Below are 12022 nucleotides of genomic sequence, written 5' to 3'. Positions count from 1 at the left end.
ATCAACAGTATCCAGAGATTCAGCTGTCGCAGAGATTGCTGCTAACAAATCTGAGCTGCTCTAAAACGGCAGGTACGAGCCGAGCTGTAAGAGGCCAGGAGGGGGTATTCTGCCAGCACTACATTCTCCTCCCTTCCCTTTAAACCCCTCCCCACCCCACCACCAGAGAAGTCAGCCCCCTTACCTGATAATATCATCGTTGTGCCCGAGGAAGAATTTCTGGCTGTGCTCCCTGGTGTTGTAAACCACGCCGACTCCAGCCACGAAGTACACCACCTCTTTCCCTGCCGTGTAGTACAGGTTGTTCCGGCACTGGTGGCCCCGGTAGCCGTACACCCACTCCAGCCGGAGCTGGCAGCGCGGAGCCGTCCGATCCGCCATGATAACCAGCCCCCTGCCCACCGGCACACACAGCCGAGCGCCGGCCCGCCTTCCCCCGGCACGCTCTTCCCTTCCGAACGGCGGCGATCCCCGCCCGCCTGCCGGAGCCTCAGGTGTCCCTTCCGCGCGGGGATGAGGATGAGGATGGGGACGGGGCTGGGGCTGGGCCGTGCATCCGCGGATGCGGGATGCCGCCGATGCCGCCGCGCTACCGCCGCGCCGCCACCATCATCTGCTGCCGCCGCTGCCCAGGACGAGCCGCCGCCGCTCCGCCGCCGCTGCGCGACCCGGGCAACTTCCCGGGGGCACGAAAACACACCTACATAAGCAGCACGCCCGGCTTTTTTTTCTTTCCGAAGGCAAAGTAACTTCTGTGCGTCACCAGCACCACCTGCCAAAGTCTCCCCGCTGCGTCTCCCGTGTTGCACCTTCTTGGCTTCCCGCACAAAGCTTCCTGGGCGCTCTTCTTTCTAGCATATCTACCCTCGGGGCCAGGGCTGGAAGAGAAGAAAACGCAACACCCGTGCGCTAGAGCCGCACCTGTGTTTAAAATGCAAAGGGACTGCCTGGATAAGGGGAGCTCTGCTTGGATGAGGAGCTCTCGTTCCGTGAGAGGAGATCTCCTCGGATGGGGGAGCTCTGCTTGGATGGGGGAAGCTCTGCCTGGATGAGGGGAGCTCTGTTTGGATAGGGGAGTTCTCTTTGGGTGGGGGAACTGCTCTTGGATGGGTGCTGTGGCCACTCTGGGCTGTCTGGGGGGCTCCTGAGGCTTTTCAGCAGAATCCAGTGCTCCGAGTCCTCACACAAACCCTCCCCTTCAATATCATCTCACATACAACACCCAGCATTAATATGGGAATATTACCCCACCTTTCCTCACTCCCAGCAACAGAAAACTTTCTCTTTTTGGAGTCTGTAGCAACTATGTAATTAAGGCAATCTTATTTTCCCGTTTTCAGTCACAAAACACTCTAGGTCACCACGAGATAGAGGGGACTGCAGTTTTGTTTGGGGTTTTTTTCGGGGGGAGGGGGGGTGTTTCCTTCTTTCCCCCCCCCTCCTTTTTTTTTCAATGTTATCCTTTGGAATGATACTATAAGGAACACATTTTCTCTCTTACCTTCTGCTTTTCCTAAAGCAGAATTCATATTACCATTATCTGTCGAGCTTGTTTGCTGCATGTTATTGTGTTATCCACTGCTTTGTAAGTATCACTGCACAGAAGCCCAAACCCAGCACTCCAGAAACTCACTCCACAAGGCCACAACCGCAGGGAACAGGATTCAGAGGAGCAGAACCAAACACCCATTTGCAGTGCACAGCGCCAGACGGAGGGGAAGAGGGAATTCCAAGGCTGACGACCCCTGTACCTTTTCCCACACAACACGCCTCACACCGACCGAGCCGAGGAGCGGCGTGCCGCCACCGCTCGCACACGAGGTCACAGCGCCGGCAGCACTCCGGGACACGGCAGCGGGACTCTCGCTCTCAGGGGAATGCAAGCCCCGGCGCCTCGGGAGCCCCCTCCGGCAGGAGCTCGGCCCCGGGCGGGCGGGGACGCGGCCGGAGCCCTCACGCCGCCGGCCCTGAGACGGAGCCGCCTTCCCGCCTCACGGGGCGCGCGCGGGCGGCGGCGCGAGGCCCCTCCCGCCCTGCTGCGGGCGCGCGCCCCTTCCCGCCCTCCCTCATGAGGGGCCCGGCCCTGAGGGCACCGCGGAGCCTTCAGCGATGGCCGGCACAATCCGGCCCCGCCTTCGAGGCACATGCAGATTTAGGGACAAAACCCCCCCATTTTTCTGCTCTCCCCGTGCGCAATAGTCTTCAAAAATCTCACAGAATACAACCAAATTCGCACTCACGTTTTTTAACTCCTTCCCAGCAGCCGCTCACCGCATGCACTTTGTTGTATCATAGAATGGCGGAATGGGTTGAGTGGAAGGGACCCACAAGGATCAGCTCCTGGCCCTGCTCAGGACACCCCAACAATCGCACCCTGTCCCTGAGAGCGCTGTCCTGGAGCTCCGGCAGCCTCGGGACCGTGGCCATTCCCTGGGGAGCCTGGGCGGTGCCCGGCACCTTCTGAGGGAATGAGGGAAGAGCCTTTCCCTGATATCCCCCAGGCTCTGACACGGCTCCCGCCGTTCCCTCAGGTCCTGCCCGGGTCACGGGAGTGAAGAGATCGATGCCGGCCAATTTTCCCGCCCTGGTATTATTCAATGGAATAACTTCCGTGTGATCGCAGTTTTCTTTTCTTTTTTTTTCTTTTTTTTTCTTTTTTTTTTTGTTTTTTTTTTTGTTTTTTGTTAATTATCTCATTTACATAATAAAATTAGTCAATATGACAGATGGGCTCTTCACCTATCCAACTAGTTTCAAGCCTCTGCTGCCGTGGCTGTCACTTCTCTGTGGGCGAGTGCAGGCAAGCTGAACTTTGTGTTTAACCCTTTAGGAAAATTTATATCCTGTGTTTTGGAAAAAAAATTATAAATTATTATCATCATTATTTTAACAATTAAGTACATTAGTCATGAATGAACACCCCATAAAAACCTCAAAGAAAAACCTTAAACATGTGGACTAGCACAAGTTCAGTTTAATTCATTTTTCTATAACCTACACTCTCAAGAATTTGATAAATTTTGATGGTGGTTGAATTAATTAAATTAATTTAAGCATGAGGTTTTGTGTCATTTTTTTTGCAATTCAAAAAATGGCATTATTACTTTCCTATTAAGAGCTGTCATGTTGCTGAGAATGTTCCTCAATGCTGCAGCCTGCTGTTCACTGTCAGCACAACATAAATATCCTGGATGCTCTCATAAGCCGTTTTTTGGGTGTTAATTCCAGGTTCTGGAACCCTCAGCATCACAAAGAGAATGGAAGTAGCAAGGCAAACCAAAATAAAGTGTGAACCTAAGTTAAAAGAGGGCATTTCTGTTTAAAAAAAGAGTCGTCTGAATATACTACCAATTTCACATAACTGTAAAAATGAATGCTTTAAAACTTAATTAAAAGAGACATAAAAATTGAAAATAGCAGCAGTATTTTTCCTCCTCATTGTGCAAAGGAGCCCACTGGCTGGGAACACATATCCTGTGACTTTACTACTTTTTTATTTTATATTTGAAATGTAAAAGCCAACTAATGTAGCGCCTTGGATGAGTAGTACCTGAGTGACAGTCACCACTCTGCTGAAGGGACAATTTGCTGCTGCTGATGCATTTTTTGAGGGCTTTGGGGTTGGTTTTTTTGTTTCTTTGGTTGGTTGGTTTTCTGTTTGGTTTGCTTCTTTGAAGCAAGCCTTTTATAGAAGATGCCAGGAAGCACCACATCTCAAATGAACTCCAATCCTCTGTGATATATCCTGCCCACTCTGTACATATCCAAGAGCTGTGATTAACAATGAACACTGAGGGTTTCCCTCCCAGAAACATCTGTCTTATGTCCTAGATCTCTGCTCCACAAAATAGCCTTTATAACTCATATTTTTATGGATGAATGTGCAGCAGATGCACAGAGATGGCATATTAATTGGTATTTCAAAATTGGTACCTCTTATCTGAGCTGCAAATACTTTTTAAAATTATATAAAATCCCTAATAACTCAGGGAAGGGATCAGAAGCAGGAGCTGTGATCTAGTTCTGTTTATTTGTTGCCTGGCATTACATTAATCCAATCCTGACTGATGCCTCTCGGTGATTTTACAATTTAACTACAAAATCATAACAGGGGAATTGGCTCTAAGCTCTTATCCCTTGTGGGCAGAAATACTGATTTGCATTAATGCAATGCTTGGATCTGGCCAGAAACAGCGTTAGGAGAAAAGGAGAAAAGAAAAAATGGAGCCTTTTCTATCTTCACACTCGTTTTGGAGAGACCTGGCAGACCAGGCTCCTTCCAGAGCCAGCCTGGAGGGAAAGTCCTGACCAGCTGTGGCAGATTGGTGCTGCTGCTGTCCCAGAGCTGAGCAGGACCGGCAAGGATGGCAGATGGACCAAACCCACCCCCGAGGTTTTAAAGTTAAGTTTTAAAACCTCTGCATTCTGACATAATCGCCCAAGGTCTCCCAGACCACCTCTTACACGGAGTACTGCCTGCCTTCATCCAGCCTGGGGGCTGCCTTTCTGCCGCATCTTCGTGGAGCCTCAGCGACCGATTTCAAATCACTGCAGAAAGCTTGATCTTCCCCCAGAATCTCCTTTTTCCTGCCACAGCAAGGATGGTGGAGCTCCTCACCTTTCTGTATCCTGGCTGCCATACTTGACTCAACTTCCCTCCTACGATGATTCAGCTGAGACGTGTTTAAATCTTGCCACGAGTTTACATAATTCCTTAGCAATCTGACTTTGATCCGAGCTCTTCATTCTCTCGAGTGCACCAGTCACCCTCGGTGTGCGGTGCCCTGGATCTCCCTGGGTACAGTGACCTCTCATGGACAGTTCTGGCTCAGCTGGGCGTGGGAGGAGAGGAACAGCGGTAGCAACAACAGACTTGAAACAAAATTCGTGTTAGGCCCAGATAATTTTTGCTGTTACAACGCAATGAGCCACCCCAGCGTCTCATCTAACAGAGAAAGAGTATTGTGCGACATTCCTTACTTTGGAATATAAAGTAAATGATATTTCAGACACCGAAAAATGCGTATTCACGCTACACTGTAGCTGTGGTGTTCACCACCACTGATCAGCTGGGGGGTGGTGCTGAGCAGGGGAGGATCCGGCAGGCACGGACGCACAGAACGCTTTCCTTTCATCCCATTAGGTGTTGGAATGCCGAGCAGCCCGTTCCATGTCCCTGCCGGCGTGTCCCGGGGCTGCCCCGGGCTGTGCTGTGCCTGCGGGCGGGCCGTGCTGCATTATGACACACTGCGGATGGCGGGTGCGCCCACGGGCGGCGCCCGGGCACCGCAGCTGAGCGAGGCACAAGGCAGAGCCTTCACAGCACCGCACCGGCTCCGGACAGCCACAGCACCTGCTCAGGGGCTGCCCTCCACTGCACACGGAGGAGGTGTCCACTGCTTCCACTAATTTCATTCTTAACGTTAATCAGGGATTTAGCACAGCCTGATTTCCTGATTTTTTTTTTAATGTTTGTTTCAGCTCATTAGGATTTAAGTTTCTGTATTTCTTCAGCCACCTGTGATTAGCAAAGGTAGGGAAAACAAAACAAAACAAAAAACAAACAAACAACAACAAAAACCCAGCCACCGAAAGTAGCAAAACTCTTATACCTGCAAGTTATTTATTGCAAAGGTAGAATCTGAAAGACCGCACCCATTTAAAGTCTGAGAACTCAACCATAAGAAAGAAGACTATGGTGAAGGGAAAAAACATCTAAATCAATATTTCACCAGCACAGAGATTGATAATTCCTTTCTTTTCCTTTACCATTACCATTAATCTTCCTCATACAAAGTACAGCCCTACCACAGAGCATATTCCCTGTGCAGAACAGATGGATTGACAGATTATTGGCATGAATCTAAAAGAAAACCCTCCCACCAACACATACTAAATTCTGATGGCTAAAGAGTTCTGGGTTTGTGCTCAATTTGCCTGGATATGGGAAGGACCCTCTGAGACCTTCCCTCAGCTTTTAATGTGATGTGAAGGTCCCTCCAAGATGGAAAAAAGGAGACTGACCTGACTGCAGGACAATTCCTGTTCTTATCAATGACAGGCAACACTGCTGGGAAGCAGTTTGACTTAATTAGTTTTCTTTGAAAATTCTCAGGTCCTGTATGACTTGTGCAAAGTATCTCCAGAGGAAATATCACATCTTAGGTACAAAACAGCTGCAGTAATGTGTTACCTTGTACTAGAAATCCTCACCCTTCAGTGAGTCTCCAGGAGGAACAACATTCCATCTGCCAGCGGTCCAGCCAAGGTCACTGGTGCAATTCAGAAAGTGTCACAGCCTCCTCTGAGCAGGTGACACCAGTGGGAGTGACAGCCTGCTCCAGTTTCAGCCCCATTTCCATCACCCACCTTTGCAGTTTCCTCTCCCCCTGGTATTCCCAGCAGCAGCCCCTCCCTTCACATGTCCAAGAGATTCCCTCACTTCTGTCCCTTCTGCCCTGGCACACGGGTGTGTGCACTGACCTGACTTCTCTGACTTGGCTCTGGCTGGGGAGGCTCCTCCTGACCTCTCTCTGCAAGGAAACTGCTCCCTGAGGCTCCAAGGCTTACTGGGATTCACTCCTGCTCCTCAGCAACTTCCAGTCAGTCCCTAAGCAGAAAGGATTTTTTTTCAAGTCATTCTTGGGAACAACTTCCAGTAAGGAGTGAGACAAACAAGAAAACAACTCTAAAAGCAACGTTCAACCAAATCACTACAGAACCACACACCCCAGGCTGTCGAGATCCATCTGCCTCTGCTCACTGCACCAGCTCAGCTGAAGTGACACATATGTAAGGCATCAACATCTCTGTGCATTAATCAACTCAGAAAATTGTCTCATAGTCTCTAATGAGGCTAAATTTCAGCTTTTTCTAATGTATTAGATTTTACATTTACAATACTAGCAGTATTAGCCTACATTTTACTAATAACTTGACTGAAAAACATAACATTACAGAGTAAAAACTTGTGTACATAAATACTCCATTGTTTAGTAACCAAAACCTTTGGAAAACAAGAAAAACTCAGAGATCACTGTACACTCCATGAAAATATTTTAAGACACTGTTTTGGTCACATGTTCAGGAAACTGTCACTTGGAAACACGTGAGTTTGCAGTTTATCTGCTTTCTACCAAAATTAATATTTGAGTGGATTTTAACAATCACAATACATAAAACCTGGGCTCCTTACATTTCATTGAGTTCAAAACATATTGGAGTTTCTTAGAGCTATTCCTATTAGATGGATCCCCAGGTGGCATCCAAGGTAAGGAAGGGAGGTAAGCACTTGAGTGTAAGCACTTCCACTTGGGTAGGAAGTTGGAGACTGGTGCTTACTCAAAATGATGTCCTTGTGCTGCCAGCAGGGACATGGAGCTTTACCTCCACTGGGTAAATGTTCAGGGAACTCCATTGCTCAGCCTCTGATGTGCTTACTCCCATCCACTCTGCCGGTTTCACTTCCCACAAAAAGTATCTATATCAGAATATTATCCAAAATATTAATTTAATTCCTTTTCTCTTTATTTTTGGCACTTAATTTGGGAGGCAGGGTAAAAGGGAGGGCAGGTGGGAAGTGAAGGGAAAGAAAAGTGGGAAGAGAGAAAACAACTATTTCAGAATGAACTTTTGCACAAAAGAATGGAATTACATTTGAAGACATCAGTTTCAGTGCACAGGAGAGATGACATTTTAAAATAACTTTATTTTTGATCCTCTTTCAAAATTATGATTTAACATTGTCAGAAATGAAATAAGAAACTTACCCAGCATATTTAGTTTTAAAAGCATTTAATGACATCGCATATATTTAACAGATAGGGTAAAAGTCTAGAGGTACAGTTCGATACAACTGAAAGCCAGTTCCAGTACTACTCTTGACTACAGGCCCAGTCATTGAAAGTTCATTCCTATTAAATGTAATTTTTGATTGTGCAGTAAGATGAAAATTTTTCATTACAATAGTTACAGTGACAGAAATGCACACTATGTATCAAAGAGCAAGGTAATGTAGCAAAATTATAACACACAGTGCTGCAGCTGACAAGCAAGTAACCATTTGAGTAACATTACTTTTCCAGTAAATGCTTCAGTTCCACTTTTACACTTATTGATGATTTTAAAGGGTTTATTATACATCTAGTCTTATTATACTTTGTACTAGAATTATCTGAAACATACAATATAATGTATTTCGGCAAAAAAAAAAAAAAAAAAAAAAAGAAATTTGAAATTACAGCTTATTTAAAACTGTACCAGCCTGTTAATCCATCTTGAACACCAACATTCTTATCTGTCGTACTCGATGCGGGGACGCTTCGGGTGGTGTTAAACAAACCTTGGGCTGTGAGTCAACCTGCACTCTGTTACAGCAAAGAGAACACACTACCATTTGAATTCCTGTTAGAATTGCTGGGGAAGGCTCTACTAGCCAGGACTCAGCATAACAACCTTAACTGGAAGTGAATGCCTTTGAGAATTTGTACATTGGTTTCTCGTGTGCACAGTAGATTCGAAAGCACCGCTGCCTTGCATACCAATAGCACTAGGAGTGGGTTATTTTCCAAGACAGCCTCACAAAATTGAGGAACAGTTTAAATATTAAGATCTAATCTACATTAACTTCATTAAAAAAAAAAAAAAACAAAACCAAAAAAAAAAAACCAAACAAAAACAAACCCCCAAAACCTGGTCCTCCCTCTCCTACAGAAGCTGCCCAATGCACCTCATCCGTTTGTAACTTTAGATTCTTTTTTTTTTTTGTTGGCTTTTTTTTATTTTAAAATGCTCTATAAATAAAAAAATGTCAATCACATTGAGGAACATGAGGCACAGAGAGTAACGTATTGGTTCTGAGCTCGCATGCTGGAATTCCACTGGAACGGTCAGAGAAGTGCAGTGTGTGGAGATGGAATTCACTTCTTTTTACCAAAAAGGCTGAATCTTTTCTCTTTGTCTTTCTCTTTGTCTTTCTCCCGCTTGCCAGGGCTGGACTCGCTGGTTATTGTGACACTGGCAGGCAGGGTCTGGGCACGGCTGGAGGCTGGAGTGCTCTGGGTGGTCGGGGACACTTCGATTTTGTCTGAAGAGATCGCTGATGTGATGGCCTGAATCCACGTGTTCATCTCCTCCTTCAAAAGCCCCAAAGGCACAGAACTGTTACAACCAGCACACCCCTCTGACTCCCACAACAGTGCAATGGGGAATGGACACCGGTGGAAATGCAAGGAAAACCAGCCCCAGCTCATCCCCCTGGCTGTGCCCCTCCAGAGACACCTCCCAGAGGCTGTACCTGAGCAGCCCTGGGCCTGTGCATCACCCACACACGTCACAGACATGTTTTATGAAAAATCCTTTCCTTAGGATTTTTCCTCCTGAGAAGCTGAGAGGCCTCAGGAACAATGGTTATCTGCTGCTGTGGAATGCAACAGGTGCATCTGTGATTGGTCTCATGTGGTTGTTTCTAATTAATGGCCAATCACAGCCCAGCTGTCCGGACTGTCTCAGTCAGTCACGAGCCTTTGTTATCATTCCTTTTCTATTCTTAGCCAGCCTTCTGATAAAATCCTTTCTTCAATTCTTTTAGTATAGTTTTAATATAATATATATCATAAAATGATAAATCAGCCTTCTGAAACATGGAGTCAACATTCTCGTCTCTTCCCTCATCCTCAGACCCCTGTAAACACTGTCACACACACAGAGTGCACAGCAGCTCTCAGCAGCTGCCTCTCCCCATGGCCCAGCAGCACAGAGAGCACAGTAACAAACTAAGGAAAACACACTTACATCGTCTTTGGCTTGGAAGAGGTATTCGTTGCCATCGGTCAATCTGGAAAGAAAACACCATCACAAATTTAGCCCAGGAGTGGTCACAGGGCTTCAGCTCCTGCTTGTTTGGCTCCAGCACATGAGCAGCCCAAGGCACACAGGACTGCACTGCCAAATGCCCCCGACAACTTGCAGCCATGCACACAGTAGCTCTGGGCTCTGGACATGCTCAGGGTGGTGTTCCCATGTGGCTGCTGGCTCAGTATTTGCTCTTTCATCTTTTCTCCTTTGCAAAACACATTATCAAAGTTGACTCAATGCTTTCATGTCACAGGCAGCACCCAGAGTTTTCATGGCTCCTGTGAAATCCTGCAAAATTGTGCAGCTGCTCTGCTCTTGTAGCTGTGGTGGTGTTGCCTCGGGGTCCTGCTCTGAGTGTTAGTGATGAGCAGCTGCCTCTCCTCACAGTGAACACCAGAGTCTCCCTTCTGTGTGATTCCTGTGCTGATTTTACACAGGTGGTTTAAATGGGATCCATTTAACAATGTATGTGATGACACATAGAAATGAAAAAACAACTGAGTATCACCAGAACAAGCAGGAGCAGGAGGCAGGGGCAGCAGGAACTCTCCTGCAGGTTTCCCCATCTTTCCCAACAAAAATCAAGCATTTTAACAACTCTTTATGAAATGAAATTAAGGATTAAATAGTAAAATAACAGTGCTTGAGTAAAGGAAATATCTACGTGCAAGTAACCAAGGGGCCTGATGCAGATGATGGAGCACTGGGAAAAAAGGGCAGTTGGTTTTTCTGCCTAACTTTGGATTTGGAACAGCATATACTTCCATTAGCAATTCTGAGAGGTTTAAAATAGTCAAAGGATGAATCACATAGCTGCAGACCTGTCTTCAAGAAAGATACATTTCCCTAAATATTTCCCATATATTTCCACATATATTTTCTGTAAAGCAAATTTTCCCCAGATAGGGATTCTCTGATCTTTAGAGGATTCCTGTACCAATATAAAATTACACCACCACCACCCCTGCTCTGCCAAAAAACCCCAAAACATCTGTGTTGGAATACATGACCCAATTAGTTTATAAAGTAAGTCTTCTTTGACAGGATTACCTCACAGCTGTGTAATAATAAATATTTTTAACTGTTGGCACTAGAATAATGTTCAGTAAAACAAAGAGCTTCCCAAGGAAAAGCCTTTTTTTAAACTTTTGAGCAACAAGTCTTCACACATTCGAGTGAAATGCTCTGTAACTGTATGTTCCAGACCTGAATATGTGAGATGTGTTCAGCAGTCTCCTAAATTCACACTGAAAAAATTAAACAAGAGGTTTGATTTGGAAAAGAGCAGAACCACAATCACTGCTCTCCACTAGTTCCAGAGGGAGCAGCTGAAAAACCCAGCACTGTGAAATGCGGGCACACACATCTGGTCCTGTCCCAGATGAAAGTGCTCTGAGTACTGCAGCACTGTCCTGTACTTGCTCGCTCTGATGAACAGACACAGCTCAGGGATAGAGAGCTTGCTCAGAAAAGCAGGGCTGCAGTTAGCATTCATGGTCAGCTCCTGGCTGGGTGTCCCAGTGAACACACCCACCATGGCTTCCCCAAGGGCAGGACACTGCCCCAGGTTTACCTGAGCTTGAACACATGCTTCTTCTTCTTGTAATCGACCGCGACTTCGCAGACTGCGTCCTTCAAGCTGACGGGGATCTCGTTGTGGTAAGGGATGCCAGAAGCAGCAGCTTTTGAGTCCTTGTAGAAGCCCATCTCTTGGTTGTTTATGACACAGTACACGTTATGCCATGACCTTTGAGACATGGGAAACAACAAGAGCAATTATAAATCCAATGCTCTCACCTGCAGAACTGGAGAAACCAAATGTCATTACTTCTGTAAGTTAATGGAGATTGGTTGGGTGAGGATGTGAATACAGCCTATGCTGTCCCATGAACTGCAGACAAGGAATTCTTTCATGGAAACACAGCTTCAAGACAAAAGCCAAAGGGATCCAAGATTCCCAGAGCTCCCTGTGACAGCACATCAGCCTGTCCTCACACTGGGAGGACTGTTTGGCAGACTGGGTACTTTGCATTCTTGAGACAGAAAATGATTGACCTTTTTAATGGCAGTACTCTGTTGTAGAAGGAATTCTCACTGTGCTGCAAAATGATGAATGGAATGGAACGGGCTGTGTGCAAAATCCTTGATTGACACAAATACTCTTAGT

The 12022-nt window shown here is 46.5% G+C and overlaps 2 protein-coding genes across 15 annotated transcripts in view; both read right to left on the bottom strand.

Annotated features, from left to right (window-relative positions):
• EML6 (EMAP like 6) overlaps positions 1-1842 on the bottom strand; it is a 92162-nt gene extending 90320 nt beyond the window's left edge. For 4 of the 8 annotated variants that reach the window (XM_063152735.1, XM_063152730.1, XM_063152734.1 and 1 more), the window contains exons 1-2: positions 1634-1841; positions 185-878 (exon numbers count right to left, since the gene is read on the bottom strand). In XM_063152735.1, coding sequence (XP_063008805.1) covers positions 185-381 — 197 coding nt within the window. In that variant the 5' untranslated portion in view covers positions 382-878; positions 1634-1841. Of the gene's footprint in view, positions 1-184; positions 1109-1633 lie in introns of those variants that run through there. The other 4 variants (XM_063152733.1, XM_063152737.1, XM_063152736.1 and 1 more) reach the window with 3 other exon arrangements.
• Positions 1843-7777: 5935 nt separating this feature from the next.
• Positions 7778-12022, bottom strand: part of SPTBN1 (spectrin beta, non-erythrocytic 1) — a 115641-nt gene continuing 111396 nt past the window's right edge. For all 7 annotated transcript variants that reach the window (XM_063152723.1, XM_063152725.1, XM_063152722.1 and 4 more), the window contains 3 exons: positions 11429-11602; positions 9793-9835; positions 7778-9134 (listed from right to left, as the gene is read on the bottom strand). In XM_063152723.1, coding sequence (XP_063008793.1) covers positions 8919-9134; positions 9793-9835; positions 11429-11602 — 433 coding nt within the window. In that variant the 3' untranslated portion in view covers positions 7778-8918. The remainder of the gene's footprint in view (positions 9135-9792; positions 9836-11428; positions 11603-12022) is intronic.

The sequence above is a fragment of the Melospiza melodia genome, chromosome 3 (genome assembly GCF_035770615.1).
Source record: "Melospiza melodia melodia isolate bMelMel2 chromosome 3, bMelMel2.pri, whole genome shotgun sequence".
NCBI lineage: Eukaryota > Metazoa > Chordata > Aves > Passeriformes > Passerellidae > Melospiza > Melospiza melodia.
The sequence above is the reverse complement of the archived record's forward strand: the minus strand, read 5'-3'. Positions and strand labels throughout refer to the sequence as shown.